Consider the following 22435-nt stretch of genomic DNA (forward strand, 5'->3'; position numbering starts at 1 on the left):
TCTGGGGATGAGTCTAGCAGTGTACGTTTTAATAAGTCTTCTAACGGATTCTGATGCATCCTAAAGTTTGAGAACCACTACTCCTCATCTGTGTTGTCCAAACCACATGTGGCTATTTAAATTTAATAAACATGAAAATCAATTAAAAATTCAGTTCCTTGGGCACATTAACCACATTTCAAGAGCTCAGTAGTCAGATATGGTTAGTGGCTAGCCTTCTGGACAGTGCAGATATGAAACAGGTCCATATCTGAGAAAGCTCCACACCACCCCGACATCCCTAAAGCCTGCCTGCCAATTGATTACTTATACTCACTTAAGCCTGGCATGTCTTCACCCAATCTAGCCTCTTTATGACTTAGTATGTGAATACTAAATTACAGGTATTTCCCAGGGATTAATGTGACTAAGGGGATAAAGAGAATTAAGTTTTCAATTTAAATAAACTACCTGAGATTTTAATTTCCTCATTGAACTAAGGTGTGAAAATGTAACAATCAGAGGTGAACAGATTGTATAAGAACAGACTGGAGTGAAGCCCTACGTCCACACAGATGTCACACTTAACTGCAGGGTCACCAAACTCCTAAAACAAAAAAGGAATTTTACAGTAACCAATCAAGTATTTTTACTTTAAGTTTCTACATTCACCCTATGTAACTTCCTCTCTTCTTTGCCTTGTGGGAGATCCTTTCTGCATGTGCTTTTGATGCTGCCCTGATTTTTTAATCGTTAACTGCTCAAATAAAGTCACCTAAATTAACATCTTGTCTAATATTACATTTTATAACAAGTGCTATTTTACTTTTAAATTTTTTCCTCTTTGAATCAGAAATAAGCATTTCTTTTCCACCACATGCTCTGTGAAGGCTCCTTGAACTCCAATGGGCAGGCTAAACAGGATCTCTCAGATTTCAGCATATGGGACCAGGCACTTCCCCACAGCTGGGAAAAAAACCTTTACGGTAATGAAAAGCTCAAGTTGCTCCAAGTGCCCACTGCAGCCCACCCATCCCCTCCCTAAATCCTTACAGCTAAGGGGGAGCAGATGTGGCTCAAGTGGTTGAGTGCCTGCTTCCCACATGGTAGCTTCCTAATGAAAATAAAATTTAAAAATAAAAATAAATAAAATAATAAAATAAAAAAAAATTCAGGGGAGCCCATGGAGCTCAGTGGTTGAGTGCCACCTTCCCACATACAAGGTCCCGAGTTCATTCCCTGGCCCCCAGTACCTCAAAAACAAAATAAAAACAAAAACAAGAACAACTTTCCAGCAAAGAGGACTGGAGTGAGAACTGCCCCTCACCACCTTCCAAGAATGACAACCCAATTCCTGACTGAGGGAGGCCCAACTACAACCACAGGCAATTTAGGGCCCAAGTTCAGACCACCTGGGAGTATCATTCCCAGGCTTCAGATGCTATGGCACACTAAGTGGAATTCTCATGGTTTGGCTTAGGACACTGACCACTGAAGACTATAACCATAGAACAGCATTCTAAGCAATCTGCTTACAAATGCCTCGGGGAGAATTCCTAGTCCAGAGGTGGGGGCTGAGGACATGTAAGTGTGTGTACTGAAAGAAAGGACTGAAAGACTGAAACCAAGGGTCTATCCCTGTGCTGCTTTTAGCATCAGAGCACATCTTAATCTCAGAATACATGTAAAGGAATGCCTCATCACAACATTAACCCAGCCTCCCCCAACAGGAGAAAGGAAGTATATATCCGAACCTACTTTGAACAAGCGAGGTGCCACATAAGCATCCCTTCCAGACCACATCTGCTTAATGAGCTCTGCGTAGGCCTCTGCAATTTCCCCTTTCATCCCCAGAGGGTTGTCTCGGTTGATCTCAGCCTCATACTCATCTTTGAGGAAGTAGTCGGTCAGTGGTGCGGTGTTGCTAAGGCACTGAAACAGAACGAAAGCTGAGCTCTAACCCCTTCTAGAGAGATACGAGATAGACCAAGCTCTCTCAAGGGCTACTGAGGGACAACCCAACAAAGTGAAGTACTCAGATTTTCTGGAAGAGTAAGGTGCAGCACCTCCCAACCAGGGGGAGAAGGCTTGTTCTGGAGCCGAAGCTAGCGGGCCGTCTTGCAGCTAACCTTCCAGGGACATGGTCTTTAAGAAACCGTGCTCCTAAGACTTTATCTCAAACTAAATTCCTGAGGGCAATACCTGTGGACTCCAAATGCCTGGCACACCGGAAATAATTAAATAATTTTTTTCAGTGGAAGTGACTGGGACGTTTCAGTGTTTCACAAGAAGACAAATATAAGTAAGCTGAAGGCAAAATGTTTTATACTAGAGCCAAAACACTGGGGGGGGGAGAGATCAACACAATTAAGACAGATGCAAAAAATAATACTGTTGTACATATGTTATACTGATTTTATTTTTCAAATTTAAAAGTGAATTTTATAAAATGCTTTTCTCCATCTATTGAGATGATAATGTGATTTTCTTTTCATTCTGTTACCTGTTAAATGACTGATTTTTCAAGTGTTAAACCAAACTTGCTCTCCTGGCACAAAACAAACTAGGTCTTGTATTACTATTTTTTGATATTGCTAAATTTGATTTGCTAACGTTTTCTTTAGTTTTATTAGTGTCCACAATACTATGATACAGTAGTCTGTAATTTCTCTTTTTTCAACTTGTCAGGTTTTGTAAAACCAACCAGGCATACTTTCTGGGGAGATCAAACCCTAGTGGTCAACAAAACTTGCAATATACTGCAAAACCAAACCTACAATTATTTAAGATACTTCAGGGCCACAAATACTGATGAAGCCATTCTCTACCAACGAATGGGAGGTACCCTGGCACTAACAACCAGACATGGGTATATAGGGACCCCAGGAGAGGAGCCATCCAGCACCTTAGCAAGCCACTCTCTTCTGGGCCTCAAAGTACCATGATAGATACAGCTATTCAGATGACAACTTCCCCCTACCTGCAAAGCGGAGTTCATGAAGCAGGTGTTCCCCAGGTTTCCAAGTCCACAGAGCCCAGGCTGTATGTGAGATGATGGGGACTCGTGACAATTATATGAAGAAAAGCCAGACCTGCTGGAAAACATAACCCACATCAGCAATAAAAGTGAGTACTGCACTCATGTCCTCAGGATGCTTTTTGGGGCTCCTCTGGGCCCTCCAGAACTCCTGTCTGGTTGTAACACCATGACCCAAGTTCTCTCTATCCCCATATTCCACCCTGGACTATGTGGTAGCAGGTGGTAAGCATACCCTTAAAGGGAGAAATGCTACTTGAATTTTCCTCTCTCAGGCTTTGTCAGATGTTAAATTTGTATCCTTCCAGAAGGCTGACTGCCAGATGACTGTAGGGAAGAACATTTTGGTTAGCGCCACCAAGAGCTTACACATGCTACCACCCACCAGCCTCGACTGGACCTGTGTTCATGAACACTCTATCACTTCACCGTTCTCAGGTGCTCTCATGGCCATCCAGAGGGGACACAGGCAGGACTCCCACACAACTGAGAACTGTTTCTCATAGCTATTCTGCCGTGTGGCCAGCCTGTCCCTTCACAAACAAACGCAGTCACCCTCAAGACCACGAGTCTTAAGCAACTATGGAGAAAACACCAGCTCCCAGGAGGACAAGCCGTGTAGTCAGAAATAGGAAGCACAACTTACTGTGGGTATGAAATGGAGTGAGAAACTATACGCAGTGTGTTCCCATGGGGGACTCCAAGCCCACTATGCTTAGTGTAGCAGCAGATAAGCTGACTAGATAGCCTGGGAGACTCAGAGGAGAGGAAAGCAAAGCAAAGCAAAGCAAAGCAAAAAGGCCTGCTCTTACCCCCTGCTGACACCGGAACTGTGCATCCCAGAGGTGTTAGTGCTATCACCATTTGCAATGGGAAAGGCAGACACTGAGGAATAAGGACTTGCTGATGATTTTGGAGAGGTAGTAAAATTTCTGTTAGGTGCAGTACTTGATCTGGGAGAAAAAAGCAGAAACACCACTACTGAATTTTTGCAAAGAGCAAGCCCTATTTAATGCTTTATTTCTCTTCTGAAGAAATAAACGTTCTCTGCTTTCAGTCACTTAAAATAAATAGCAAAAGCCTGTTTTCTTGCTACTTTCAAGATAACTTTCATTTAGGAGTCAAGAAATTAATTGCCCTCCTTGTCTCATGGGTTCACACGGTCATATACTGAACCCTTCAGAATGATAAACCACAAGTGCTTCAGGGCATTTTGGTTTGATTTATATATCGTAAGTTTCTCCTAATTTTAAGTTACCCATGAAAGATACTGAAAAATGGCAATAAGGAATGAATTTTCTCAAAAATGTTTGATCTAAATTAAGTTATCTGGCCATAAGGACATTAGAACAAGAAAATGGAAATTTGGTTTCAGTATGCCATTTGAGGGAATTGTTTTTATTTCCTCAAACTCAACAAATGCAAATAAAGACTATATTAATATAATCTTTTGTTTCAAATTCATGTTTCAACAGTTTTCATAGTAACTTATTTTAGATTTATTCTGACCTTCAGATGAATAATTCAAGGGCTAATTGCCAAGTTTTAAAATGGCTATAAATTTATTATCAGTCTTCTACTATAAAATGTGTATACGCGCAAGGAGTGCGCCCGTGAGGAAAGCCGCCCAGCGTGAAAAGAAGTGCAGCCTGCCCAGGAATGGCGCCGCCCACACTTCCCGTGCCGCTGACGACAACAGAAGCGGACAAAGAAACAAGACGCAGCAAATAGACACCAAGAACAGACAACCAGGGGAGGGGGGGAATTAAATAAATAAATAAATCTTTAAAAATAAATAAATAAATAAAAAATAAAATAAAATGTGTATAAGAATAAATAGAAGGGGAGTAGATGTAGAGCAAGTGATTGAGTGCCTGTTTCCCATGTACGAGGTCCTGGGTTCAATCCCAGGCACCTCCTAAAAACAAAAACAAAACTAAACAAGAATACATAGAAGATAAAATACACGCACACACAAAAAGAATACTTAGAAGTAACTTTTCACATTGTTCCAAATATGTTCAACTGTGATTGCCCTTCTAAAATACTAGATAATTTTTACAAGAGAGAAAGTGATTAAAAAGATGTGCTGTCCCAACAGTGCCCAACCTCATGGTAACTGATCTCAAGCAGGGTTCCCTGTGAGAAGAAAGCAAAATAATGCAGCAGCAGAGATCCCCATGCCAGCAGTGGGCAGACATTAGGAAACTGTCCAGGGGCCCATGTGGGTATCAGCAGGAATGGAGTTCTTCTCTGCATTACTGAGGTCACAGTGAAGGAAAGGAGAGAGGTACCCCCCAAGCCTCTCGTCTTCTTTGAAGAAAATGCACCTTCCCTAATCCTGAAGAGCATGTGCTTCACACAGCCTCATCCTTACACTGCTAAAGAGTCCAAGAACCGGGAGGTGAATGAAGTGAGAGCTGCCAGAGCTGAGGGTACGCTCCTCCACCACACAGTTCAGACCTAGTGCCAGACAGACCTCCCCCACCTCCTGTGCAGGCAAGAAAGCCCACCACCCACAGCCAGTCCAATATGTGATGGCAGATTCAGTCATGTCGGGACCAGAGGTAGGTGCTACAGTGAAATCTGAATGCTGGTACATGATTCATTTTCAGTAACTGGTCATTGATAATTTATTTCCTTAAACTTAAAGGACAAATTATCTATACCAGCCATTACACATATCTAAGACCTGTCAATTCTTTAAAGAGAGAACATCATTATTGGTTCAAAGAAGACAAAGAAAAATTCTATTCAACTTTGTTTAAAAAGTTGTAGAAAATGCTATTGATTGTTCTCAGGGTAAATGCAATCAAAAAGAAAGCCATGCTACAGAATTGTGTGGGAGAGACTGTAAACTACAATGTAAGCTTTAATCAATGCTTAGTGGTAAAATGTGTTCATCAATTGCAATGAATGTACCTCACTAATGAAAGATGTCGTTAATGTGGGAAAATGTGGGAGGTGTAGGGAGTGGGGGATATGAGAATCCCCTATATTTTTTATGTGACATTTGTATAATCTAAGTATCTTTAAAAATAAAATAAAAAGCAATAGAATGGGTGTAGCTCAGTGGCTTTGTGCCTGCTTTATATATACAAGGTCCCAGGTTCAACCCCTGATAACCCCTAAAAAGAAAAACCCAAATGATAAGTGCATGAGATTTTTTTTATGTTTGAAAATTAAAATACAACATTTTAAAAAACTCCACCCTTGAAAGACAAGACAAATAAAGGCAAGAACTCTGTGCAGAGATGATTCTTATCCAAGACACACTTAGGCACTGGGCACAGGAGCTTGTCACCAGACCTTAGAGAGCTTCAGAACACATCCTGGACCACTGCAGGCACTGGTCGCAAATGCCCGGATCTCAGGTGTACCCATTAAATGAACAAAAACCTCACTGTGAACTATGCCTGGGTCTCAGGCTGCAAACACCCTGAGAGCAGCGGCCATACCTCCAAATAAGTTGGATCCTTATGTTCCTAAAAGACACTCTGGGTCAAGCCTCTGGATGCCCACCACCTTTGTACTGTAGTATTTCCTGGTCCCTAGGCACATCAGGTCACCATCAATGACAAGTCAAACATGCTTCTGAACCCATGGTTGAATCATATGACACCCATGACAAACCAGAGAGTGCCCAAGCCTTCCTTCCATGTTCCAACAGCATCGTTGAGCTGACACTGCCAGGACGGGTTAGCTCAGACGATACACTCTCTGCTTGCTACTCAGATGTTCTCTAGGCTGAACACTGCTCTGCAGCTCAGCCCACCCTTCAAGACTGACAGGTATCCAGGGTCCTGCCACTGGCATTATTATTGAGATACAAACAAACTATGGCCTAGCCTTCACAAGATCCTTAGTTGTGGCCTCTCCACAATGACACAGTTGACCCTCACATGTGTGAGATGGGGGATTATTCACTTGGGGGAACACTGCCCCTCTTCCAACTCTGGGAGGCAGCCTTGAAAGGCGAACACATCTCAGAGCTGACTAAGGCTGTGAGGCAGACCTCACGTGAGTGAAGTAAAAGAATAAGCACAAAGGCTCAAACTATCCACAAAAAAAAGGAGTGGATAGGCTCAAGCGGTTGAACGCCTGCTTCCCACATGGGAGGTCCCAGATTCGGTCTCTGGTGCCTGCCTAAAAACAAAAAAGCAAACAAACAAGGGAACCAACGCAGGAGAGCCAAGGGGTGGCTTGATGGTTGAGCTCAGGCTTCCCACATACGAGGTCTGGGGTTCTATCCCTGGCCCTGGTACCTCAAAAAAAAAAAAAAAATCTGATAATGCTCAGGAATATACAAGGTGGCCCTCACCAATAAAAAGTGTAAACACAGGAATCCATCCATGGAAACGATTTTATTATGCTGTTCTCCCACCCGGTAATATGTAAAAATGACTCTACTAGTGCCTCAGAAAAATGTTTCAACCTCTGTGTCTTCTTTTGTAGACAACCTAATACTGAACAGGGCTGTGACTTTTTGTTGTTTTCTTAAAATTAACTGATTTGAGAATTGATGTCTTTTCATTAGAGCTTAACATCATCTAATTATTCTAATTAGTTATAGCCAGACTTAGTTCATGCTTTCCAGTTATCCTACCTTTTCCTTGTATCTTGTGTTCTTTCTGGTTGTCAGTTGAATTTCCTTTTACTCAAACTGGCTGTGGCCAGTTTGCTAGTTGCCTCCCAACATCTATTCTCCCATTATTCCTTACTTTAAAGTCCCCAATTTTTAGCCGGAGACACTGCAACCTTACTTATAAAAGGCATTTTCCAGACTCCTTTGAAGCCTGGGGGAGTCACATAATTGGCAAAAAAAGACATAAAGGGAGATTTCATGTGTGATTCCTGGGAAATTTCCTTAAAAAGAAGGGGCATATCCTTCTTCCCACTTCTTTCTAGCTTCTGGAATGCAGTTGTAATCGCTGCAGCCCCAGCAGCCATCCCGACCATGGTGTGACCACAAATGGAAGTCACGAAATAGACCAACCAGTCAGGACAGCAGTGTTTCTAATAATGCCAGGGATGTGCTAGGCCAGCACAGGACTGGGTACTGCAGAAATTCTTTTTCAGAAAGATATAAGCATATATTTTGTTTAGCACACTAATTTTCAGGTAGTACTCACTTGCCACCAACCCTCTCCTCATTGACACAGCATATTTCAAAGTTTTAAATTCTATTTTTATATGTCTGGAATTATTCCATTAGCTCATTAGGCTGTATTACTATTTTTATTTTTCCCCATCAATTAAACTTATAAATATCTATGTCTCCCCCCAAGAGCAGTACTTCAGGACATTTTCATCTCTCTATTCTTTACCACCTTCCCTGTCCGTCAAGCTGGGATTACCCAAAACAAACTTATTATTGGATTGCTGTGAATACAGGCTGCTTTCTTAAACCTTGCCATTAGTTATCATTAGTAAACTTCTTTTTGAAGTTTTACATTAAAAGTACATAAATTGTGTGCCTACTGCTCCAGGAATTTTCACAAAGTTAATAGATCCAAGTAACAATTACCCAGATCAAGAAAAAACAGGGACGTGGACTTGGCCCAGTGGTTAGGGCGTCCGTCTACCACATGGGAGGTCCACGGTTCAAACCCCGGGTCTCCTTGACCCGTGTGCAGCTGGCTCACGTGGGCCTCCTTGACCCGTGTGCAGCTGGCTCACGTGCCACGCAGGGGTGTCCCCGCGTAGGGGAGTCCCATGTGCAAGAAGTGCACCCCATAAGGAGAGCTGCCCAGCGCGAAAGGAAGTGCAGCCTGCCCAGGAATGGCGCCGCCCACATGGAGAGCTGACACAGCAAGATGACGCAACAAAAAGAAACACAGATTCCCGTGCCACTGACAACAACAGAACTGGACAAAGAAGACGCAGCAAATAGACACAAAGAACAGACAACCGGGGTGGGGGGGGGAAGGGAGAGAAATAAATAAATAAATAAATCTTTAAAAAAAAAGAAAAAGAAAAAAGAAAAAACAGCCACCCCAGAATCCCGGATATCCTCCCCGTACCTCCCATCACTCCCAAAGCTAACCAGTACCTTGACTCTGAACCCCATTAATTAGTCTTGCCTGATACTGAGCTTTATATCAGTGAAATCAGAGTATGTCCCATTCTGTCTAGTTTCTCATTCAACATTGCTAATGAGACTCATCAAAGTTCTCTGTTGCTATATAGAATATAACTGTGTACATACAATGATAAAAAAATTTTTTTTTTACTTTCTTCTCTTTTTTTCTTATTTTTTATTTTCATACAATATATCTACCTATTCTAGTACTGTTGGTGGACATTTGGGTTAGCTCAAGTTTGTGAGTATAATGAGACAAGCTGCCATAAACATCCTTGAGCATGTCTTCAAATGAACATAGGCATGTAGTGATTTCAGGTGCATGCCAAGGAGAGGGATTGTTAAAGAATGTGCGTGTAATTCCAATTAGCACTTGTTACCAAATCTAAAACAGCTACCAGGACACCCAATCAAGATGGTGGAATGAGAAGTTTCAGGGCTCTGTGCTCTCTTGGAGGCTTTAATCAACTAGCAAGAACTGGCAAAAACATCTTGGGAATTAGGAAAAGGAACCCGACAGAGCTGAAGACCACAATAACAAAAAGTTATTTTTGGTCTGCAACTCCACTTTTTACTCCTTATAAGATCAAAGAGGCAAATGAATAAAACATAATGATAAATCAGTGGTTTGGACTCAATGTAGAAACATGTCATCTGTGACAAGAATTACATAAAGGTGAGGGGGAGACGAAGGGCTCTAGAAACACAGTTTTGTGTATACTACAGACATTAAGTTGCTACCAAAGCAAATGAGATTGTTACAGATTTAGGATATTAAATTTAAGCTCCATGGTAACTAGAATGAAAATACTGGAGAATATCTAAGCTCAGAAAGACAGAATTGAGAGTTCAGGGTGCCAGGGGTAGGGGGTAGTTAATGCAGTTTCTGTTTGGGAAGATGAGAGAAGTTTTAATAATGGAAGATGGTAATGAGTGAGGATACTACAATATTGTGAATATGACTAATCTCACTGAATGATTTGTTTAGCAGTGGCTGAGATAGTTTATATTGTGTATAAAATAGCTGTTATCAGTTTATAACACCCCACCCCCACACCCACTCAGCAGGATGTAACAATTCTGGTTGCTCCACATCCTCAACAACACTTTTTGTTGTCTGTCCTCTTCATTCAGCCATTCTAGTGGGTGCGTGGAAGCTATACCTCATGGCTTTAATTTGCAGTTTTCAGATTCCTGCTTAAGTTAAGTACCTTTCCATATGTTGCAAGCACCTCAGTATTCTCTTCTGTGAAGTGTCTGCTCAAGTCTTATGCCCCATCTTCTACTGGGGGTTGTCTTACTTTTTCTTCCTGACCTTTAGGAGTTTCTTTGAAATTCTGGATACAAGTCATATATCAGATATATGTTTATAAACATCTACCCCACCCTATGACTTGCCTTTCACTCTTTGATGCAAAAGAAGTTTCTAATTTACCAGTCATCCACTCGATCTATTTCTTCCTCTACGGTTAGCAGTGCTGTGCCCTGTGCAATAAATCACTGCCTACTTTAAAGTCATGAGGTCCTTACTTTTCTGGTCAACAGAGCACTTCTCTAACTGTGTGCTCTCCCTCTCCTGACACCCCATGGATCTTACTGCATTCCACCTGGATTCATCTACTTGTTAGACTGCTTCTTCCAAGAAATGTTCAAAGAGGAGGCCTATTTGGAAAATTCTCTAATGACATTTAAGTCTGTTTCCTACTGCTACTGACACAAACTTAGTGACTTAAAAGCAACACAAAATCATCTTACAATGCTGGAAGTCGGAAGTCCAAAACGATTCTCACTGGGCTAAAATCAAGGTCTACGCAGGGCTGTGTTCCTCTGTGGACACTTCAGGGGTTTCTAGAGACCATCCGCATCCTGGCTCACTCCTGGCTGAGTCTTTCTCACACTGCACCACTGTTTCCACCCTCACAGCTCCTCTGTTTGTTTCTCCTGCCTCTTTCGCAAGGACCCTCTTGATTACATTGGGCCTACCTGAATAATTCAGGAAAATCACCCCATCTCAAGATCCTTAAATTATTCACACCTGCAAATTCCCTTTGCCACGTAAGGTACATTCACAGCTTCCAAGGTGAGGATGTGGACATCTTTAGGGAGGCCATTATTCTGCCCACCACAAGTATTCTGTCATCTTGCCAGGAACGTGCAAGCAAGGGTTCTTAACCTAGAGTCCGTGACTGGGCTTCACAGAGGTCTGTGAAACTTCTGAAATTGTACACAAAATGTTTTGTGTCATTTTGCATGTTTCTCAACAGAAAGCTCTCAAAAGAACTATGGTTCTCAAAAAGGCTGTAAGCACATTACTTTGTAACAGTCTCTATCAAAGGCCTGACTGAGGGAGGAGAACAGAGTCCAACATTATGCAAAGAAGACTGGAACACAGACACAATTCATTCACAGAAAAATTCATTGTTTCTTTCTCTCCCTCCTAAGGACATCATGCACAATTCCATACACCACTTGAACATCTCCTGAGGTAGGCATGCCTGGAGATCATGAGCAGTCTTTTACTATCCTTCTTTGTAAGAGAATTCATTCCCCAGCAAGCTCCAAGGGGAACAATGGATGTTGGGTAATGAGTGGGATGGGATCACACTGCTACTGCCAATCATGTGAGACCCCATGCCTGAGCCCCTCTTCTTTTCCATCTCAGCCTTTAACTCTAATACAAATACAAAGCTTCCCCTTGGCAGAGCAACATTCCCAAATGCCAGTTCCTTCTGTTCCTTCTTCTCTCATTTTTAACAAGGGGAGGCTCACTGACCCTTAGACAACTGCCCAGCAGTATCCTGCAAACCAAAGGTTAGGGCCTTCATCCAGAATTATGAACTCTAGGTGTGAAGCTAAATGTGTTTTTTAGCTGATTCACATCGGTTTTTCATAGCACAGGAAACTCCCTCGGAAAAGAATGTCTTATATCCATGAGCTCAGCCATATGAGAGAGAAGTTGACTTACTTTGGCTGCAGAGTCTGTCTGGGCCATGTGCCATCTTCATTTTGGGGCTCAATTACTAGCACCTGGGTGAAAGGGGAAACCAAATAAGGAAAAGGCAAGCAAGCTGCCTCACCCCTGCTGTGTTTAGAACCACAAAGCACCTGGCCACCCACCCTTGGGCAGAGCTGCCTGCTGGGCATGGCCTGGGCCCTCCTACCTGACCCTGGTACAGCCCAGCATCCTGAACAGTGTTGTCCAGCTTGTTCAACTGCTCATAAGTATTGCTCATGTATTTGTTCCAGAGTCGTGTCTCCCTCTCCGCAGGGATGTTGAACAGCTTCCGCATCTCCTTCTCAATGGTTGCTGGGGATGGGCAGAAACACCACTCAGAACTTGCTGGCAGCCATGGTGGGCCAACGCACATCATTCTTTCTCAGACGTTCGCTGGGTACTCTGCATCACAAGTTCTGACTGAATTCAGCCCCTGAATGACTCCTAAGGCCAGTCATCTTCCACAGGCATCCTTGTGTACTCACACATCTAGAAACATTACCTATGTTTCCCTTTCTCTGATGATGTGGGTCCCATGGAAGCAACATGGGAAAGTGAGAAAACTTAACTTTAGAGTTAAGACAGATCTGATTTCAAATACCAGCTGTGCCACTTTTTCGCTGAGATGCTAAGTTACTTTAAACTCTCTGAATCTACATTTCTTCTATTTAATATTTAGTATCATACATCAAATGGGCAGGGACCACACCATGTGTTTGAAAGAACATGGTTGCCAGGCTTCACTTCCCACCAGATTTCCCTGGAAGGCAGGTTCCTAGGTCAGGACTGAGAACCACAGTCCAAGATCATCTGGGTGATGCGTGTGAAGAGGTTGCCCCAGCTTCCCGCACACCCTCTCACCGGCCACCTGGAACCACAGCGCAGTAGCTCACCGATGGTGTCTGCCTTGCTGAAATGGCAACTCAGCACATTGGTAGGGTCACTGTTCTCACAGAGCTTCAGTTCCAGCAAATACACCTCCACTTTGCAGTGCTTAACAAACAGGCCATGCTCCACAACCTGCAGACAAGAGGCATGGGTGGAGAACGGATGTGGCTCAAGCAGTTGCATGCCCCTAAGCACAAGCTTCCCACATGGGAGGACCTGGGTTCAGTTCCCGGTACCTCCTAGAAAAAAAACCAAATAAACAACAAGCAAAACAAATGAAAAAAAAACAATTCAGGGGAGCCAGGTTCAATCCCCAGCCCCTGGTACCTCAAAAAAAAAAAAAAAAAAAAAAAGAGGCATGGGTGAAGGAGCAGTGGTTCCACACCAGGACAGTCTTGGAAGCAGCACGTCACATCAGTGGTGAACGGCAGAAACCACATGACTGTCAGTTTCCTTAAGGGATCAGGGGATCAGAACTACACATTTTAAAGGCCACTGATGTCTGTCCTAGGAATTTAAAATGTCAAAGTCTTTTCCACTCATTAGGATCAACCAAGAACACCCTCTCCCCTGAGGGAATCAGAGAGAAGGCCAAGCCCTCTGGTTTTGAAGGAGGCCAGCCACACCAAGGCATCCAGGAAGGCCCTGGGAAGTCAGCTTTGAACAGAAAGGGATTGTCTCAGACTCGGCCAAAGTCAAGTCTGATTAATTGCTCTTTCCCCTTAAAATACATGATTATATAGAATTACTTTTCATTTCGATAACTTGGCACTGGGGCAGCCACCAGATGTCATTACCTGAAGTTCAAAAACTAATTAAGGGAGTGGATGTGGCTCAAGTAGTTGAGCACCTGCTTCCCACATGGGAGGTACCGGGTTCGGTCCCCAGTGCCTCCTAAAAACAAAACAATAAACAAACACTCGCACCCAAACCCAAGCACTGCAGTTTCTATTAACAGTGGCTCAAACAGCGGTGAGGACAGCAAGTCAATCTCGTCACCTTTGGGGGGCTGTGCCATGTCCCTCAGAGTGAATGTGGAGGTTCTACACCCCCTGGGGGCACTGCACAACGTGGGGGGTGCTGACTGCACTTCTCTCCCCGCAAACTCTAACATGGGGGTCTGGCACCGCATGGGTGCCCACTCCATCCAGGTCATGAAGGTGGAGGAGATCGCAGCCAGCAAGTGCTGCCAGCTGGCCATCAAGCAGTTCCATGACTCCAAGATCAAATGCCCGCTGCCCCACTGCGTCCTGCGGCACCAGCACAAGCCGTGCTTCACCACCAAAAGAGGCTCAACACCTTCTTATAGGCACCGCCTGGGTCCAGCCCCAATAAACAAGCATAACCCAAAAAAACAAAACAAAACAACAAGCAAACAAATGAAAAAAACAACTCAGGGGAGCCAATGTGGCTCAATGGTTGAGTGCCAGTTTCCTGCATATGTGGTCCCGGGTTCAATTCCTGGCCCTGATACCTTAAAAAAACAAAAAAATAAAACAAAACAAAAAAACTAATTAACTAATCGAAAAATAGTTACCAGAAAAAAAAGAGGAATATGAGTTCATAAAGCCAGAGCGAGCATCAGACACTGCATAATCCAGAAGTCAATGTTCACCTCTAAGCGAGGATCATTAATGCCTAACTCAGAGGGTTTGCCAAATTAGGAACCAGGTAAAGCCCTTGACAGAGTGCTTGCCACGACCAAGGGCACTAAGGGGACGCGTGCAAGACGCAGGCATACCCCTAACCTTTTGATCTCTAATCCCTCTCAGGATTCTAGGTTTCAGTCTGGACAAAAACGTAGCTCTGGCCTCGAACAGCAACTCTTAGAAGTATGGTGACAGGAATGCAGCTCTTTTCTACTCTGCCAAGGACTACAACATACCCGGCAAAATGAGGAGCATACCTAACACCTAAACATGAGCAGGTATACGTGCTCCTGAGAATTCCCCTCTCATAGGACTAGCAAACAACTGTGCGAGTCAGGACAGTGGTCTCCTCACGCATCCTGACCGCTAGGGGTTTAACAATCTGGATTTCTGTCTCAGGGCCTGTCTGCCCCCAAGAGGCTAATCTTCTCTGGGCTCTAAATGCCTGCCTTCTGAGTTACTCAGCAGTATGGTGGCCAAAGACTCTTAAGCACAGGCAAAAAAATAGTATCAAGAAGGTTTTAAGACAAACAAGAAACAGTACATTACTGTATGTCCATATTCTCCAAGTGGATTTTCTCTCATAGAAACTTCCAGAAAGTGCTATCATGGCACTGCTGGACACATCTCACGCCACTGGGCAACCGTGATGTTTGGAAGCCACTCACTGTATCACTGTGGGTGAGTGGTTCTTATTCACCACCACTCACAGCCACAATTCCCTAAAGAAAGCCAGAAACAAGGCCTCAAATACTTCCAGCTAGCCACTTAGGTCTGTTCAGTTCCCCAGGAAATCAATACCAGTCGGTGTCCCCAGGGAGCACTTGCAATACTGACCAGCAGGTGGGACAATTCATGCACTCACTTTTCTGACGATGGGCTGCTGGCCTTCTACACAGCCATACCAGTTTAGCAACTTATTCCAGGCCTCAGTTGGGACCAGCACATAGTCCAGTTCGTCAAGTAAGTGTTCTTTCAAGGTCTGACTTTCAGGATCTGAGAAAGAAAAACAGTGCATAACTCACTGCACTTCTCCCGAGAAATGTTTATTTTACACGGTTTTCACATATTTTTTAAAAACAAGAAAAGTATAGCATAGCTATACCCTCTTGTAAAAAATGAGTATGGTTAATAGTGGATATATAAGAACATTTTCCTCTAAAACAGAACAAGTGTATGCTAATGTTACAAGATGCTAGTATCAGAATGATGTTTGGGGAAAAATACAACCAAGGCAAACTATGGACAGTAATGTCTAGTAATATATTAATAACCTTCCAATAACGGTTTAAAAAAAAGGAAGTATGCTAAGTGAAAGAAACTAGACAAAAAGTACCACATATTGTTTGACTCCATCTATACAAAATGTAAATACAAATAAATTATAGAAATGGAAATACATTAGCAAGATAGCAAGATAGAGAGATCACTATTAAGGGGTAGGGTTTTTTGTCTTTATGGTTGGTTTTCTTTGTGTGTGTGTGCGTGTGTGTGTGTGTAGCACTGAAAATGCTCTAACATTGACTGAAGTGAAGAAAGAACCACTCTGTGATTTTATCAAAAGCCAGTGACTATACACTTTAGATGAATTGTATGGTTTATGAATATGTTTCAATAAAATTAAAAAAAAAAAAAAAAAGATTTACAACAACAGACAAAATCCCAAAATTCTGTCACTGGCCAAAACAAAGAGCAGACCTTAACAGCTTCTTTTTCCTTAGCTGTGTTTTCTCGACATTTTGTAAGGCACTTGCTTTTTTTCTATAATAGGAGGTAGATATGTAAGAAAAAAATCCAATTTATGTTTCCAAAGTGTATCTAGATTCCACAATTTTTAGATTGCTAATTATTATTTACCACAATATTTTGCTTAGACATATTACATTCAAGTCAGCTACAGCTATACTCTTCCTTTGAAAGTTTTATTAAGAAAGCAAACAAACAAGGCATTTAAGTTCATTTACCAGGAGTCATTTAGCATTCTTAGTTTTAAGTCATTCACTTATTATTGTCTTACCAGGAGGGATACATCTTCATCATTTCTATTTCTAAGCACCATGCAGATCTGTGTCAAACAGTGTGTTAAACACTAGTAAGAAACTTTAAATCTGGGACAAGAACCAGCAGCTTTCAACCTCATCAACTCCAAAAACATCAGTTCTTCTATAGGTTCTTTTCCCTCACGGTGCCGAGGACCATGAGGAATTGTTTAGCAGTCAAGATGCATGTGCAAAAAGAACCACAAAGGTCCTTATGCTTTGGCTTGACGCTGTTCTCTAAACTCATGGTATGGCTAGGCCCTGAAGGAGAACACTCTCACAGATTAATTTGTAAAGTCAGAGAAAGATATTTTCTTATTTTCCTTCTTTTCAAGCTTAAGGAACAGATGCCTCAGACTCTAAATTCCAGCAATAAACATTAAAATATCAAAATGGCCAGGATTCAATAAAAGACTACAAAATATACAAAGAAACATGAAGAGGTGGCCCAAGCAAAGGAGAAGATTAAAGCATTAGAAACCATCAACAAGAAGGACCAGACATGGGGCACTCCAGACAAAGATTTTAAATAAATGGTCCTAAATATGCTCAAAGAGCTAAAGAAAATCATGGACCAAGAACTAAAGGAAATCAGGAAAATGACATTTTCCCTAAAAATCTCATTTTATGATACTTATAGTCCAAATGCAGGAAAATTAACTGGAACTTTTGATGCAGTTCACCATTTCCACTCAAAACTGGATCAGCCCCAAAGTATCATGCTAAAAATCACGCAGGACTGATTTTCTTCAGCAGAGAGGGAAATAAAGGGGGAAGATGAGGGGAGTGGATGTAACTCAGGGGTTGAGTGCCTGCTTCCCATGTACAAGGTCTTGTGTTCAATCCCTGGTACCTCCTAAAAATCAATAAAATAAATACTGCTTATTTTTTTAAAGGTGGGGGGAGGGGAGATGACAGTCAAGTTTTGTTCTTAACACAGGGATTCCACCTGATATACAGTTGGGACACAGGTAAAATGAGGGAAGGGGTGCTCTGCAGACCACAGCAATATGGATATACCCTTTCTTTTCCTTCATATGCTTCCAAGAATCCGTTCCATGATCCGAGGCAGAAGGCAGCCAGGCTGGGATTGGCAGGTGACCGAAAATCGAGGTACTGAGGGGTGAACCTCATTTGTAGGAGATAGGTCATTCCTGCATTGTCAGTGTTCCACAGTTGGAACAGAAGGTGTTTCCCACATGTAAACACACAACAGACCTTTAAAGCCAAAGCAAAGTGACATCAAACTGGGGGATCACAGAAGGAAAGCTTGCCTTTGGCTGAAGGTCAGCAAAATGACCTCATACAGCCCCTCCAGTCTCATCACTCGAACAAATAAAAACCTTAAAGGGAAGCGGCCTTGGCCCAGTGGTTAGGGCATCCATCTACCACATGGGAGGTCCACGGTTCAAACCCGGGGCCTCCTTGACCCGTGTGGAGCTGGCCCATGCGCAGTGCTGATGCGCGCAAGGAGTGCCCTGCCACGCAAGGGTGTACCCGCGTAGGGGAGCCCCATGAGCAAGGGGTGTGCCACGTAAGGAGAGCCGCCCAGCGCGAAAGCAAGTTCAGCCTGGCCAGGAATGGTGCTGCACACACGGAGAGCTGACACACAAGATGATGCAACAAAAAGAAACACAGATTCCCGTGCCGCTGACAACAACAGAAGCGGACAAAGAAGAACACGCAGCAAGTAGACACAGAGAACAGACAACTGGGGCAGGACGGGGGCAAATAAATAACTAAATAAATCTTAAAAAAAAAAAAAAACTTAAAAATTCTCCTTTTCAAAATAAGGAGGGAAAGAGCAAAGTTAAAACAAAACATACTACTTCCTAACTGCATGGGGCAACTTCACAGGATAATGCTACCATCTAATGCTCACCAGAAAACAAATGACATTCTTCATCATGTCATTTAGACATCCCTTTAAAAAAGATTTAAGCTGAGGCATTTCTAATTTTTAAAAATATCCAGATTTGTGTTAGGTACTTGGATCAAGCCTCATGCACTGTGTGCCTTCCTCCTGCCCTGATTCTGGGGACATGCATCAGGTCACCTCTGTTCAACCTGTGAGTCAGTCTAAAGCCAAGCAGAGCAAAATGTGGGAAAAGCTGACTGCCAACTCTGCACATTTGCATATGCAAGCCAGGTGTGTCATGAATCACTTTTCCCACAGCCCCCACCAGAAGTTGATCATGATCTTAACTCTACTGACTGTCCACCACCTCTCTTCACACTATTGTCATGACAAACGCTGCCATCACAGGAATGCTTGTTGAACATCAATGGCTCTACAATTTGTTTCACTGCAAAGGCAATGCAGAAAAGTCTGGTTCCCAAATTTCATATTCTAGATGCGATTTCAAATCGGTATCCGATTTCTTTCCATTTTATGTACTAAAGTCTAAAACTCTCTGGCAGAGCTAACTTGCGGAAAAAAAAAAAGTGTGTGACAATCTTAAATAGAAGGATGCTCTTCTTAGAGGCAGTGAACTTAAGTAAAAAGTAGCTTAACTTCTCCCAGAGGGTCTGTAATGACTTCTGTTATTCCTCATTTAGGGAAATTAGGTTCACAAGGTCCATATTTTAGATAAACACAACCTCAGGCTAATATTCAGGTGAACATTTCGGCTAGAAAAATGGCAACATACTGTACCTGAAAAGAGTCCAGAGTTATCGATGGGACCAGGAAACATATTGTGCTCACCCACATTATACATATCCCAGCTGTCAAAGCCCACATACTTCTTCCATTGCTTGAACCACCGGCTATCAATAAGATACCTGGAGACAAACAAAAATATAATGTGGCAGAAAAGCTGAGATTACAAGTTTCTGAGTCTGTTCCCTTAATCTTTTTCTTTTTTTAAATCATCTTTCTTCTTGGCTAACACACAATCCTCACTCAAATAAATAAATAAACACTCTCAAGACCAAGAGCAGGGCCAAACCCCACATGGCAGAGAGGGCCTGAAGCAGGCATCCACCAAGTGAAATGACTGCTGAAAGAATAAGAGAATGGAAGGAAGGAAATGACTGGCTTCAAAGGCTTATTTAAATAAAGTCATTCTATGAGAAAAATCCTGTTTGCTTAACAATTAAGTCATTAAATTCATAATGATCTTTATAGAGGTCCTTGTCCAGATAAACAGTTTATGGTTACACTGCTTGCTTGATGTGAACTGCATTAGTCTTTTTTTTACTTCTGGAAATGGGATTATAGAACCACCTACTTTATTTTTCCTTTGAGGACCAAATGAGATATCCAAAAACGTGAAAGTATCTAATGCTCAGTGTTCCTTTTCTTACTTCCATAGTGAAGTAAGATTGGGGGTAAGACAGTAAGGCTGTCAAAATTGTGACTTCCCCTGAAACTCATTAAAATGGAATATATATATATGTATCTACACATATATACATCAAATTAGTGTTTAGGTTTCTTTGTCTTGTCAAAAAGCATTAAGATGTATTTCACATTCAGTCTTTTGCTTTTTATACTTAAGGGGAAAAAAGCAAATCTGATTATATTGTAAAGTATCACAATGCTGGATGACAACTAAGACAGTAGAGGTGAACCTCTGTGGGACAACAAAATACAACAATTTTATTGGTAAGCCCTTCAAATTTTATAACCAATAATCCTCAGAAATGGTGGGTCAGCTTCCCAAAGGTCATGAGGATCCATAAATATATCCAAACCTCTGAAATGCTTTTTCCTTTAAACCCTTCAGCAATATCCTCCCAAAATTTTAGTGTGATTTTAATCTATCTAAACTCCCTCTGCTTCTGCCTAGTATTCTTTTTTCATGTATCACCTCTATGCTTGACTTCCTGAAGTACCTCTGCTTTGCCCTGCCTTTCACAGCGTGTCTAGCTCAAGATGAACTTGGTAAAGCTGTTCCTGAACCCCTCTTAACCCCATTGTTTCTCTTCCCTGTTCAATTCCTGTCACTAAAGATGACATTATCATCATCACTATGCTTTCCTAAAGAGGGAAATGTAATCATGTTCAATGCAAAAGCTAACTCTGGTTTTCTACTGCCACGCAATACTTTAACCCAGGAATCCCACCACTACTGGACGGTATTTGCAATTCCACTAACAATCTATTAAGAAACCTGATGGTTCAACCTTACTCCTCTAAACTCTAGACTTTTAACTCCCTATCTAGCTCCAGGTTCTTGGTTAACCGCCTCTCCCACGCAAAAATGCTGCTGCCATAATTATTTTTTTATCGTTGTTACCAAAATACCCTGGGGCTCATAGACGTTTGTTCGCTTCTGACCTTGATATCTGTTAGGCACTTCACAACTTACAATGTATCTACTTCTGATCCTCGCCTCAACCCAGTAAGGGCGGAGGGCCATGTACTAGTCCCTAGTTTTATCAATAGGCAAAATGAGTCTAGGAGGCGTGAACACTTACGCACAAAGTCATTCAGCGAGTCCTCGACCGCCCCATCCTCACGGTTCCCTTTCCTCAACATCCTGCAGAGCTGGCCCAACGCTGGGCCCGCCCCCTGGAGCTCACAAAGTGCCCCGGCGACCCCCTGCCCCGCCCACACTTTCCCAGGACTGCTCTCCGGGCCCGTCCCGAGGGACGGGGGTCAGGCCACCCTCTCGGGGTCACCAGATGCCGCCCCCGCCCAGCCCCTACCCAAGCCGTGAATCGGGGCCAGGCCTGGGAGACGGAGCCCTGGCCCTCGGCGCTGCGCGGCGGACAGGCGGGCCCGGCGCTCACCACTGCGCCCCCCGTTGGAGCGTGGTCCTCAGTAGAGCGCCGAGCTCAGATTTCTGGGTCTCCGTATCCGGTCGCTCACGGCAGCCTCCGCCTTCCGCCATCTCGTCCGCGGCCCCGGCCCAGCCGGCCCGGACATCCGCCTCGCGCACGGCGCGCCGCAGGCCGCGCCCACGCACGCACGTGCGCGCGCCCGGGCTGCCCTCGCGCCGCGGCCTGGTACGCCTGCCCGCCTCTCGCTCTTCCGGCCTCCCGGCGCACCGCGCCCAGTAGAGCAAGGAGGAGGCCGGAAGTGGAGGTGAGCGCGGGGGCGGGGGAAGAAGTTCTCGTTTGCTTCCGCCCTCCGGCCGGTCCCTTGCGGCCGCACCCCTGGCAGGCAGACGGCGTAGCCGGTCAGCTCGCCTTCCTCCTCCGCGGACTCCGAGGCTTTGTCCAGCTTGGTGATCTCCGGGAGGCAGACCGCGGGTCCCCTGACCCCTCGGTCTCCTCAGCCCGGCCAGTGGGGTTACCCTGGTTACGCGGAGCTAGATGCGAGAAGCCCGGTGACGAGGTTTTCTCGTTTTCATTCCTGCCATTCCGCTTGTTCAGCCTGAGACCTTAGGCGAGTTGTGAGCTTCCCGAACGTGGGATCGGGGGTCCTGCCCCACGGGTCCTACAGGGATCCCAGGACGTGCCAGATGCCGCTAGCGCCTTGAGACCGGGACGCGACGGTGTAGTAATAATAATCATCTCAAACAGTGTGGACCACACAATCAGCTGGCCCGCGGCAGAATTTAGCAAAACCAACGCGTTCTATCTGAGCTGCTTCGGGGTGACAAGCAGCTACAGAGGGGCGATAGCATCCGGGAAGGAAGAAGGGGAGGGCGAGGGGTGCTTTTCACATTAGGTGCCCAGGCAACTTCTTAATTAGTTGAAGACCTAATGTCCTGAACGCTGCATGTGATCCACACACAACGCCCTTCCCGGAGGGGGAAGTAAGCCCAGAGCAGGGTGGAGGTGGGGCAGCTGGCCTAGGTGAGTCTCCAATCA

The 22435-nt window shown here is 43.8% G+C and overlaps 1 protein-coding gene and 1 non-coding gene across 8 annotated transcripts in view; one reads left to right on the forward strand and one right to left on the reverse strand.

Moving 5' to 3' along the window:
* Positions 1-21604, reverse strand: part of USP4 (ubiquitin specific peptidase 4) — a 48892-nt gene extending 27288 nt beyond the window's left edge. The window contains exons 1-9 of one of the 7 annotated variants that reach the window (XM_004451896.3): positions 21410-21604; positions 19326-19453; positions 15496-15626; positions 12987-13113; positions 12260-12405; positions 12064-12125; positions 3829-3969; positions 2960-3071; positions 1738-1911 (exon numbers count right to left, since the gene is read on the reverse strand). In XM_004451896.3, the coding sequence (XP_004451953.1) occupies positions 1738-1911; positions 2960-3071; positions 3829-3969; positions 12064-12125; positions 12260-12405; positions 12987-13113; positions 15496-15626; positions 19326-19453; positions 21410-21510 (1122 nt within the window). In that variant the 5' untranslated portion in view covers positions 21511-21604. Of the gene's footprint in view, positions 1-1737; positions 1912-2959; positions 3075-3828; positions 3970-12063; positions 12126-12259; positions 12406-12986; positions 13114-15495; positions 15627-19325; positions 19454-21325 lie in introns of all 7 variants that reach the window. The other 6 variants (XM_004451895.4, XM_071212063.1, XM_004451900.3 and 3 more) reach the window with 6 other exon arrangements.
* On the forward strand, positions 13901-14032 carry LOC111762635 (small nucleolar RNA SNORA68). Its single transcript, XR_002795706.1, has one exon. It is a non-coding gene; the product is annotated as a small nucleolar RNA SNORA68 (small nucleolar RNA).
* Positions 21605-22435: the final 831 nt, after the last annotated feature.

The sequence above is a fragment of the Dasypus novemcinctus genome, chromosome 26 (genome assembly GCF_030445035.2).
Source record: "Dasypus novemcinctus isolate mDasNov1 chromosome 26, mDasNov1.1.hap2, whole genome shotgun sequence".
In the NCBI taxonomy this organism is placed as follows: Eukaryota; Metazoa; Chordata; class Mammalia; order Cingulata; family Dasypodidae; genus Dasypus; species Dasypus novemcinctus.